The sequence below is a fragment of the Brachyistius frenatus genome, unplaced genomic scaffold (assembly GCF_029030835.1).
Source record: "Brachyistius frenatus isolate BFR_SWC_R1_liver_20210118 unplaced genomic scaffold, ASM2903083v1 Contig_21, whole genome shotgun sequence".
NCBI lineage: Eukaryota > Metazoa > Chordata > Actinopteri > Embiotocidae > Brachyistius > Brachyistius frenatus.
This window is the reverse complement of record NW_027210620.1, coordinates 1,310,897-1,323,510: the sequence shown is the minus strand read 5'-3', so window position 1 is coordinate 1,323,510 and position 12,614 is coordinate 1,310,897. Positions and strand designations below refer to the sequence as shown.

Here is a 12,614-nt window from a genome sequence, read left to right as displayed (position 1 = left end):
CCGTGTTGGATACTTACTGCTGACCAGCTGCCCCACGCTGAGAGCCGAGGAGGAAGAGGAGGTGGAGGAGGAGGAAGAGGCCTGGTGGAGAGGACTCTGTCTGTGGGGCATGTGGAGCAGGTTGGGCTGAGACGATGCAGGACCTGTTTGACCCTGCTGGGCCTGAGGCAGCTGGACACACAAACACACACACACACACACACACACACAGAGCTGACACAATGTATTGACAGCAAGCAGCACAGAAAAATATCCTTCAGTCCCTCCGCACATCATCATAATAATCATAATTTACGGTAATTATATCATTACGGTGATTGGACTACAATATCAGATCTAATCAACCAATCAACAGCTATTAAATTAGCCACTTAGAAGCGGAACATAATGAAATTTACCTTGTGCCTGATGATGAACAAATGTAATTAGCGCCTGCAGTATTTAGACTGACAGAGCAGAACATAGGGCCAGTAGTCTGCTCAATAGACACCAGCAGTAGTTTACTGTTGCAGGAGGAAGTGAGAGTCTAAAAGGAAGTGCATGCTGGTTCAGCTCAGGTACTTCACTGTCTCTGGGAGCTTTATAATCGCTTCTCTGCAGAAAGCAACTCACGACAATTAGAGTCTCGGCTCCCGTCATGAGGTTTGCAAGGATGCTAATAATGGCAGCCCGAATGTGAAATAAAAACATGTGGACACAGCAGTCCCCATATCAAACATAATTCATGATCCACAAGCTGCGTGCTCTGATGGCGAAAAAAAACGATGTAGTTTCATGTTTAATGCACATTTGAATTGCTTTTACAAGATCAAGATGGTACGTCTTCACTTTTAAAGTGAAAAGCTGTCTTCGCCATAAACTGGCTGGCTTCTCCTCTCCTCCTTTTTCTATTAATTATTTTCTCTGTGGCATGTGTTTGTTTGGATGGTGGGGGGGTGTCAACACCGATGCACACACTGTCAGGACTGTTGACAGCCTCTGAAAATTATCTGGCTTCACTGGAAATATTCTAGACTGCAGGCTCTGACAACCGTAAATTATGCCCGTGTAACAATGTGTACATGCGGGCTTTGAAGTGGAGACAAAAGCATAAACATGATAACAAACACATTAATTCATTCAAGAGTGTGATCCGACGTTTCGAGGGACCACAATTAGGTGTCCATCTGCTCAGAGTTCATCCATCCTGCAGTCGAGATGCCTTCAATGTGAACTTTTACCCTGTAATTCGGCGCTGACATCATCATTATCAAGTCAATAACATTTCTATTGTTGGTGTGCACGCATGTGGCGCCGCACTTGTGCATCTTATAGATCCCCAAATTGGGAGGAGAGGGCGTTTTCGCTCGAGTATCTCTACTTACAGTGGAAACTCAAATCAGGTGCGCAACAAAGAAAAAAAAAAAAAACTTGAGTGTTTTATGTGCCTTCCTTCAAATCAAAACAAAATACTTCTTGTTCAGGTCAGGGAGGACAAATCATGAGGCTGGAGAGTGTGACTGCGGAAGGAGAGCAGCGAGGGGGAGGAGAGAGTGAAACGGAAAGAGGTGGAGAACAGAGGCAGGAGTGTTTCAGTTTTAAGTGGGGTGATGAAAAGTATTGTTCTGTTTTTTGTTTTGTTTGGGCTCTGCAGGGGTTGAGCAGTCTCACCGAGACTGAGTCTGAAAGGTTGGCTGACAAGTACATTTCAAACATGCACAGACACACACGGAAACATGCCAGCCAACACACACACACACACACACACACACACACACACACACACACACACACACACACACACACACACACACACACACACACACACACACACACACACACACACACACACACACACACACACACACACACTGTGGGAGCTGTTGCACCAAGAGCTACAATTTTCCAAGTGAAATGATGCAAATGAGTGATATAAGTGTTGACGCGGGTAAAAAAATAAAATAAAAAATAAATAAAGAAGAGGTGTTTAGCGTTAAACAGAGCTGGTTAATAGTGCTGGAAATATTACTTTATGAATAAACAGTCTGACTCCACTAGGTGTTGCTCATTCAACACTTTTATTCAACAAACTCTTGATAATTTTTTTGTGTGCCTAAGAACGTAATAAACGGCTCTACCAACTGTCTTCCTTCGTATGTGCGCGTGTTTGTGCATGAGCGTATATGTTACCTGCTGTCCAGGCTTGATTGGTGACAGCGTGATTCCCTGGGTGTTGATGACAGGCAGGATCTGATTGCCGATCACCGTGGCGATGATCTGGCCTTGAGCGTTGGTCAGAAGCTGAGGTGTAATTGGCTGTACCTGCAGTGCTGGGTTGCCACCCCCTGATTGGCTGGAGGGCCCTGCAGAGTTGGGCATCAGTGGGATTGTTCCAATTATCTACAAAGGGGGTGGAAGAAGAGACAAAATCAGCTGGGCGGTTTTAAAAAGAGAGAAGGAGCAGAGAGGGGTAAACACTACTGGAGGTATCAGTCGTAATGATATCTGCTGCTGTGAGTCCTTTATTTTTTTCTTCGGGAGGGGTGGAGGATGTTGGGTTGACTGGCTTGTGATTGGAAATAAAGCGCTAGCTGGTTAATCAGAGCGGTCTGCTTTGGAGTCGATGTGTGTGTGATCTGGGGAACAAAAACCTGCAGAACTGTCCACTGATCATCTGTCACTGAGGAGGTTTTACAGGCTAGAGCAAGTGAAGCCAGAGCAGACTGCTGGGAGCGCACTGCAAAGGTCAGCGCCGAATACCTGTGTGTGTGATGGTGCACACCACTGACTGTATTATCCATCACCAGGCCAAGACCGGGATGATCGTGAGTGTGTATGTGCGCGAGTCTTTGTGCTTAAGTGTCTTTGTCTGTCTCTGGTGAGAAGGAGTGAGGCTGCTGAGAGACAGAGACCCTCATTTCACCCACTCTAATGCACACAGAGGCAGGCGGGGAGAAGTGGAAAGAACGAGCAAGAAAAAGAAACAATAAGAGGAGAGAAAAGAGGAGCATCAGAGAGTGAAACAGGACCTTGTGTCTCTAATTCAACTCTCAGGGTCCCAGGGGTACTTCACCCCTCCTCTACCACCACCTCCACCACCGCCACCACCACCACCCTCCTCCTCCTCCTCCTCCCCATCCATCCCCTGCTCTCCTCTCTTCTGTGGCTGTAATCAGGAAGGGCAGATCAAAGGGGGCGGCAGAGTGTCACTGCAACGTTTTAGCTCTCAGAGCTGCCAGAGTGTGGCCAAGAGTGGCGCTTTAGGGGGGACTTGGCGCCTCTTCACCATGATGAAGGTTAATGTCATCTGGGGACTGGCTCTGGGCAGCTCCTGAGCAGCCGTCGCCCCGGCCCCCCTGCTGGCAAGCGCTCCTCCACCATGCCTCATTACACCGAAGAGCAGCTCAACATGGATGAGACGCCCATCATTCTAAATTCAGTTATTTGGCAACCGGGGCGAAGAGCTACTTTTGCTAAAATTGCACTGTCTTGGACTCTTTCTCTTTATGTTTACATTTTGGCCCGAGCAGCCCAAAGCAACACAAAACTACAGGCAGTCCTTTTCTGGCTCTGTTGCCACCACCGCTAAAGTGTTTCAGCGCCTGGTCCACCTCCCCCCCCTCCTCCCTGCCCCCGTCTCTTTGACATAATAGGGAGGGATCCGTGAGAGAAAGGTGGGCCGACAATCTGTAATTCATCCGTGCCACGGCTCATTTGCTTACGTTGCTTCGCATTAGGGGAGAGATAATTTATCTCTCTCTCCGCGCCGGCTTTACAAATTCCCTGTAATACTCTCCTGCCACTTAGCATATTTTATTGCCCTGCCTGACGCTTGTGTCTCCCGAGTCCCAATGATCCCGCTTTGCATGCCACTGTGGCAGGGAACTTGTTCCGCTCAATTATTCATTGTCATTGGACTAAGTGGTTGTTCTATAAGCATAATAAAAGAGCAGGGAACTGACAGCTTCACTCTCCTCCCTGCGCCATGCTTCTCCATCTGAACGTCTCGGGCAGATGTTTCATGGCAATGTCACACAGCTGCACTCAGGCTGGAAGGGTAGAGATCTCAGAGTCGTGGCAGTCAGAAGGGAGGGCTTTCTTATGCAAAGTAATGTGACGTATTCAATTTTGCAATACTGAGTTTATATTCCCACATAATGAGGGCAGAGGTGGAACTTTTTAGCAACGCTTCGAAACAAGTCTTTAGCATTGGGTGTTGAACTGGACCGAGAGTGACCGGTCAGATTTCCATATAGACAAAGAAAACTTTGGTTTGTATTGTATTTAAGTAACGTCTATTAACACTAACACAATGGACTCATTACCAATTTTTTAAAAGTGAAATATAAGCGATTAAGTGAACGTAGGTTCGGAGTCTGAAAAATTAGGCCAATGCAGCAGTCCCTTAAATTGCAATACCACAGAGGGCCACTAGGGGCTGGCTCCAAAAAGCCTCTGACTCCATAGACTTCCATTTAACTTCCCTCCTCAAATACGTAGTTAAGACATTTTTTCCACTCGTAATTTTGGTGTATTAGCTAAAGTCAGTCCTTCTCATTAGTTTTTTGGTGGTCCATCTGAAAATAATCTGTCATTAAGAGACCTCGAAAAGTCGGGTTTTTGGGGATGTGTCTGTTTGATTGGCAGGCCAGTGGTGCAGTCAGGTTTACGCTATCGGTGGGCGGGACGTAATGTTGTCAGGTTCCCAATCGGATCTAGTCAGACCCTCGACTCGCTCCTCCACGGCTCATCCAAATACGGTCACTTCTGGCTCCAAACAAGCAAGATGGCGATGGCCATAAACCATAGCTACACTCCCAAAAACTAAAATATCTATAAATATAAAGTATGTTTTATTTGTACTTAAATTCAGCTGCCGTGTTCTGAATGATATAGAAATATTTCAAATGGTAATCAGTTCTAAACATAATTTGATCATTTTCAGTAGAATGTGTGTTTGATTAATACGAATAAATTAAAACAAATTGCTTTTAAGAGCCATACGCCTGTTTTAGACCCTCTGCAATGTTGAAATCTTACAAGTATGACTTTAAGTATCTTGTGAGATCAAAGTTTGACACACAATTCATGGGCACATATCGTCCTAATCTTTAAACATTTGATTATTCCTATTTATTGGTCATGTTTTTAGTGACTATATTCTAATGCAGCTGCTCTGCTCAGGTTTTGTGAGTCACAATCTACCAGCAAGAAAATGCACTGACTGTAATAGGAAGTCTTGTATTGATGGAGACATGAAATTATTTCAATTTCAAAACACCTGATTGAGGGTTTCTTAAGGTGCAATTTCATCACACAACCATTTCATAAACAAGCAGCCTGGAGGATCTCCTCTCATTCACTGCTAAGTCCCTCTCCTCACTTCACTTTCAGTTTCTTCGGCTTTATTTGGCTTCCTGTGTTTGCTTCCCGCTCCAGTTCCCGGTATGGCATGTGAGGAACGCGCCTCTCTCCACCCAGCAGAACTCATTAAGATTATGCTGCTCTTGTTTCCACGGAAATGTCATCTCATCTCTCCAGCCAGGGCAATCTGTGTCTTTAGCCATGGTCGCCAGGCAATATCTCTGCCCATTTTCTCTCCTCCACTGTTCATGCAGTGAATTGAGACCTGAGAGGGAAAATGTTTGGGAAGTTTGGACTCGTGTCAACACACAAGTCCAAAGAAGCTAACAAATAAAAGGCTAAAACAGCAGACTCATAATGGTGCACTGGTGGGCAGAGGATATTTTTTGCTCCTTGGAAACATAACAACATGGAATATGATGAGTAAATACATAAAAATTACATACACCAAACATTAGTGCAAGAAAAATGTGTTGACTGACAACATTTTTCGACAACTGTTTTGATAACTGATTGATTACCTTCATAATTCATCCAACGGAAATATTGAATATTAGCTGGTTGCAGTTTTATTTTGATAATTTCTTTGCTTTTCTGTGTTTTATACACGGTTTGGTTTTTGGATTGTGTTTGGGACGACATAGTCAAGCTGGGAACCTGTAAGGCATCGACAGGTTTATTGATTATGCAAATAATCAGTGGTTGCAGCCCCACAGCAGATTTACAATTACTAAGTGAATAGCAGTTCACACTGTGGTTACACTTGATCTCAGAGCTGGAGGCCTCCATCCATACACAGGGCACGCTTCTGTTGTGGTTCAGCTTCACCCGCTTCACGGGCAAACTTGCTTTGCAGGTTAACAGTGAGCGTGATCTTTACCTGTTGCTTTCTACATTAGTGCCAGCATTATCTGCCCGGGGGACTCGAGGCCGCCTCACTAGAGGTCGAAGAAGCTGGGAGGAAAAAATGGGAGGAGAGTGTTTTCATACACAAAGCAGAGGTTAACCGAACTACGGACATTCCAGGGGTGTCTGGACATTTCCGAACGTACGGTTGAAGACTGGAAGCAGCCTTTAATGTCCCCGTTGCCCAATACATTTTAATCGCACGCTAAAGTGGCAGGAAATGTGAGATGTTCACAAAAATGCCACAGATTTATAAAGAAAGAAAAACCTCGAGAGTGAGAGTGACTTAATAATTGTGGCTTTTATCCGCAACCTTAATCATTGATGTAGAGGCGGAGTGGATAAAAAAGCCTTTTTGATTCTTCTTAGAGAATAAAAAAGCTCAGGCCAATATAATTTAGCCTTAAAAACATACCCAACTCCAAACGTCTATCAGACCCAACACTTTTTTTAGGCTCCCAGAGCCTTTGGTTATGAAAAGGTCCGTTAAAAGAGGTGTAGAGGAAATTCGGAGCCTGAAGACAGTGTAGTCTGTTTTAAATTCAAGGAAAAGTGGCTTTTTACACATAGAGTACAGTGATGATAAATATTGTTCCCTAAATTCCAATTAAACACACCCTGAATGGATGAAAGCAGCTCTGTGGTCAATCTTAAATTTGCGTGTGGTCATTGGATCTCCAGCCTTGTTTTGAGGTGCATATTAGCCTGTATAATATCCTCTGCGTTTCAGGGGAGGGGAGAGGAGGGGAGGGGCAGGACCTTCTGATACGGCAGTGAATGTTTCAGAGCCCTCCGTCTGAATAATGCTGTGGAATAATGAGGTGGAGAGCAAAGGCAGTAGCCCAGAGCTTTGACCGTCTCTGTGACCTGATTATGTCAGAGAGTGTCAGCCACCAAGACACTACAAAAGCACAGAGCATCCCGTCAAGTCCATATCCACAGTGATCTGTTCCCAGTGCTCCAGGCACCTTGTGGGCCAGGGAAGTCCATACTGTCTCATTAGCGACGTTTAGCATCAAGCGCTCGCGCACGGGCAACCCTTTTCTACACACAGCGCAGCGGGGACGAACCGGTGGCGCCGAAACGTAACTCAGGGAGGTCACATTTAAATTCAAGCAGTTTACATGTGTTCTGGTGTTTGGTATCATTATGTTTTTGTGACACTATGAGGACAGAGCAAGTGTTAAAAAAGATGAAGCAGGGGTTAAGGTAAATAACACACGAGTGGCACGAAAGGGCACATTGTCCATGCAATCTTCCTTTAATATGTGCTGTGTGCACCTGAGATAAGATGATTCATTAGATAAGGCCCCACAATGACAAGCATCATTGTTCAAGCCTCTGGCTACTGATGGAACAGTTCTGCAGCCACCCTGTAAATATGACAAGGTCAGCGTTTTACTGCGACAGGCGCATGCGGATAAGAGAAGGAAGGGCTTTGTTTATTCCCAAAATGCTTAATACATGGTGGGGTGGCTACTGGACTGGAAGCTTCCAGACAACACAGAGAGCCACCACTAGAAATCTATGAGGAGAAAGATCAGGAATACTATACAAATGATTTATCTGGAGCTGCGCATTAATACATGATAGATGGTCTCGCAGCATCTTTTACAGACTGTTTTCTCCCTGTCGTGTTTATTTAGCCGTATGTCGGTATCCGGTGGGCGGCGCTCACCTGTCCTTGTGCGTTGGTGACCAGCTGCCCGGTGGCCCCTTGCAGGTTTGACAGGGCATTGCTGAACACCTGAGAGCCGGCGATGGATCCCATGGCTGCTGCCGCTGCTACCGCCGCCTGGCTGGCCAGAGGATTCAGCTGCAGAGGGTGAAGACATCATCGTTTAAAACTGCATCTGCTAATGTCACCAGTGCAGGTGTTTGACCGGAGAACGCACATTTGTAAAGAAGCGGCTTCATTGGCTTCACACTAGTTATTTTTCAGGTCTGCATAGTCCGGCGGTGAGGGCTACGCAGTCCATCATACAGTTCCCAGAGGTCTGTGCTCCTGGACCCAGTGGGAGGCTCGAGGGTAGGGAGGAGCACTGGAAACTGGAGGGCGGCTGTGAATAAGTGGCCATTTTACCACTCTAAGTGCTTTCTCTGGCCCCCGGGGCTCCCCACGGGCCGAGGCGAGCCCTTTTCACCCGCAGCAAAGGCCCAACAGCAAACGACTCGCACAATAGAGCCAGGCAGTGTGGCCATGCATCACTGTATCGTCAATCGCTCCAATACGCTTCGACTAAGAAACCCTCCTGCGGTCGTAGTGCTCCAACGCTGATACTGTAGCAGCAGAGGAGGGTTAAAATGACCGTCTTTACCCCCGCTGTAATGGACTCATCTGGTCTGGCCTGTGGTTGTGAAAAGAGCCTCCTCGCATCGGGGAGAGGTTGTAGAGCCCCGCCACATCGCCGAGATTACCCATATAAATCAAGCTAACCACTTATTAGGGGGCTGAAAATGCACTGCTGATTTGGTTGTAGTGCAGCAGAGCAAAGTCTTATTAGGTTGAGTAAGTAGATCAAAGACCAAGAAGAGATAGGAGACCTCCCAATTACTCAGCAGAATAGAGAAATAATGCTTCGAAGGGGTCGTGCCTGCTCCCTGCTGCTAATACTGGTTGGCTGCATATTCAAACAACACGGCTAAGATTAAAAAAGTACAGTTTATACAAGAAAATACAATGTACTGCAACAGAAATTCCTCCCTGAAACATCAACTTTTCCTCACTTCCCGCTATCTGCAGAGAATTCAGCTTTGTTCGTCTGAGATCATTCAGTCGTCTTTCATCTTTTATCTTAGCCCACCACCATATATTATTACACTTTCTGAAATCAAATGATGAAAAAATGCCACAGAGCGATCAATACTTTTTCATTGACAGTAAAGGTTAAGCACATTAAGAATGACACTGCATTTGTCTTATGAAATCATATTTCATGTTGGTGGCCTCAAATTGGCCGTGATTGATATTGCCTCCCCTCGTCTGAAAGTCATCCAGTTTTTCCTCGATAATCGCAAGATTGTCTTTTATGTGTCCAGAGGTTGTCCTTCGGAAACCCGAACATCTCAAAAAAAGAAAAAGAAACACAAGCCTGATTCTGACCACCGCACCTATGCGAAAGTATCAGGACATCATTCAAGCTGTAATTAAGACTTTAATATGAAAAGGTAAATGTGCTCTGACATCTAACGTGCGGCGACATTAAATAACTTTACTCCGCGGGTTCCTTACACTCAGACGGTGGGAGATGCATGATTTTATATATGCTATCCAATTTCTCATAAACTGTGTAATTCTTTGGTAACATGTTTGATGTTTGAGCCCCAAAATGTTACATTACAGTTGAAGCTGATTTAGAGTTTACTCTTGAATTTGATGCATCTGCTTTATCAAACTGTCTTTCTCCCAAAAAAACATACTAAATAATGACATAACACAACATAACAAGGATGATATGCTCTTGTAATATTGAAATTTCTGAGGTGCAAATTAATAATTTCAAACAAGCTGGAAGAGTTTGGTGTCATGCAATGCGTTATAGTAGAACATAGTTAATTTAGGGTTTATATGTGATTTTACACACATTTGTCATACCGTCATATCCAACAAATTAATATTGACTCATCAATTTAAATCAATTCTAGTCACAATAGACTAAAGTGATATAACTTAGACATACTGATAAATGTACAAATAATTTGTTTTTCTTGTGATCACTATTACAGCAGACAAATATCTACTTGTGGTGGTAAAAACATCTTCTGGTGAAAATGTAATTTTAAAAAGTAATACTTTGTCGAGAGGCAAAGACGAAAGTGAAAAACTTTCCGAATCAGCTGAAAATATTTTTTGAAAGCAGCAACTGAAGGCAGCGACATGAGAACTGATGCACGACGGCGTCCAATGTGAAGCTTCTGGTAGAGTTTTCTTGGTTGTAAAAATGTGTTTCCACAAATTAATCAATCAAATTAATCACTGTATATGCCGTGATGGATGTGGCCAGCAATGTTTCACTGTGACGGCATGAATCTAAACACAAAAATGCCACATTATGATGCAACAACACTGATAAAGTACTAATCCTGAAGAAAGATGTGACCAGTGTGGGTGACTGATAGATAAGAGCTTGATATTGATATCAGTCAGGAACTGAAACTCAGGGGATAATCCCCCTCGACTTCTGTCTGAAGAAGAAATAAGAGCTGCTCCAGCTGCTGTGGTAGTTTAAGCAAGAGAGAGGCTGTGAATATAAAATAGTGGCTTGAGGGGTCTTTAAAGCTTGTAGGTGAAAACACAGTATGGTGGGTGTTGTGATGGTGAATGGGGACACGGAGAAAAGCCAACACGGTCAGTTAAACAGAGGCTACAGATCAACACACACATAATGTGATCTGCTCAGGCGAGCACACCCTGAGTCTCCCTGAAAATGTGCTGTGATCGGTGTCATTGTGTGAGTGATAGGTTGTTGGAGAAGCTTTCAGATTGATTTGAAATATTATCATTGCGTTTCATTCGATGATAGCCCTTTCTGATGCTATGTTATTCTGGTAAATCTCAGTGAAAAGAGAGCGGGCTTTATTGCTGCATCTCCGCCACTGGGTAATATGGATAGCAGTTGGAAAGGAGAGGCAGGAATAAGGAGAGGCGAGGCTGTGTTCAACACCTAAACAGGTGATTTTCCGCCACGGTGACTCCTCTCAACACCTCGGCAGGAGGCACAAAATGACAGACCTGGCCTAGCATTTGCGCTGATTGCATGTGTTGGGGGAGATAAACAGTGATCTTCCAGTTTGCAGAGCCTACATGTTAACCATTGTGTTTCTTTCTTTTCATTCGCCGTGAAAAAAAAGGACGTCAGGAGGAGTTTTGGCAGCACAGACTCAAATCCGGAAGTTTTACTAATAGAATAACACAAATGCTAAAATACAGTTAGTGTGTTTATTAAAAGAAATGTTTGTGATTTTAAAGTCAAATTCAAGCATTAAATTAAAAAAATTCCCCACATTCCCATGTTTTGTGGGAGAAAACTTCAGCCTCCGTATCATGTGACATCATATCGTCACCTTTGACTCACCACGCAGCTATCACTCTCTCCACTATCCCAGTTTAATATAGCCAAATACACAGGGCCAAACTGGGTTCAACAAACACTAAATAAATGTCTCTGGATGGGAAAAAAAAAAGCCTCAGCAAATTGTTAAAAACGCATCTTTTTTCCGTACGGTATGAAGAGGAGGGAATCTAAACTCCGCCGGGCTCTCCGCCGCCTGTTTGACCATGAGGGTCACCTGGTGCAGCAACCCGTGTAATCTCAAGAATAGAGGGGGAAAATAGTGTCCCCGCAAACCGTGGAGAGACCCCTGGAAACTAAAATTGTCTGACACAAACTAACTGGAGTTTATTCTTGGTTTTGCTCTTTTCATGTGGCCGTTTTAAACTTAATTGCTTTTTTTTTTTTCTTCTTTTTTTTCAGGGGCCTGCACAGGACAAAAAAAAAAGAAGAAAAAAAGCAAAGATAAATGGACAAGTGGTGCAGCAAGGGGGGCGGATTTGTCTTCGCTCAGGCTTCAGCGGTGTGTAAAACTTATTTTCTGCTCATCTATGATTCAAGAACAGAATCAAACGTTTTTCTAATCTAACAGGGGAAATTGAAAGAGAATATTTGACCACAAAGACAATTACTGACCAGTAGTGTTTTTAATTGACAATGAAAGCAGTTATATGAAAACCTTTGTCTAGAATTTGACTGAGATAATAATTAATTAATAATAATTAAGAGGCAGAGGCAGCTGCGATAGAAGCTAACGTCTGGAGGAAAAAAAGGTAAGACTGCAAACTGGACCCAATGGGATAAAATAAAAGGCAATACCGCTACTGTTTCTGGATGAGAAGAATTCCTTTTATCTGAAACAACGTGGAAGTTTCTCAGTCCCATCCCGACTCCCCATGTCCGTCTCCTCCCTGCTCTTTTCCAACTCCAGAGTGAATGTAATCAGCTGTGACACGAGAAAACACATTCTCTGTCTGTCAGGACTCTGCTAGCCTTCTGCTGAAAGTCCTCTGCTGACTCTCCTTCTCCTCCTCCTCCTCCTCCCCCAAAATGACCTCCCCGACTCCCCCCCATCCTCACATCCGCTGTGCTTATGAACATCAAAATGCCATTAGGCCCTCCGAAACACCTCTGGTCCCCCCGGTTGGCGGGGCCTCACACTGCAGTCGTGCACTCTGAGCCCCTCAGAGCGCCGACTATTGCCCACCGCTGGGCCTCAGCTCCAGCCGCTGTGAAAAATAAACCCCCCAAAAAAGAGCCATTCTTGAGGAAAAAAAAAAAAAAAAAGATCGGGAAGTGAAAGACGGATAGAAC

General features: G+C 44.5%; 2 protein-coding genes across 2 annotated transcripts in view; both read right to left on the bottom strand.

Moving 5' to 3' along the window:
• LOC138619713 (transcriptional regulator Myc-like) overlaps positions 1-12,614 on the bottom strand; it is a 158,797-nt gene that overhangs the window by 63,774 nt on the left and 82,409 nt on the right. The gene's annotated exons all lie outside the window — the stretch shown is intronic.
• The window catches only part of pou6f2 (POU class 6 homeobox 2), a 66,848-nt gene that overhangs the window by 10,618 nt on the left and 43,616 nt on the right, over positions 1-12,614 (bottom strand). Inside the window, exons 5-7 of the mRNA XM_069696374.1 lie at positions 7,928-8,065; positions 2,170-2,379; positions 18-171 (exon numbers count right to left, since the gene is read on the bottom strand). Coding sequence (XP_069552475.1) covers positions 18-171; positions 2,170-2,379; positions 7,928-8,065 — 502 coding nt within the window. The remainder of the gene's footprint in view (positions 1-17; positions 172-2,169; positions 2,380-7,927; positions 8,066-12,614) is intronic.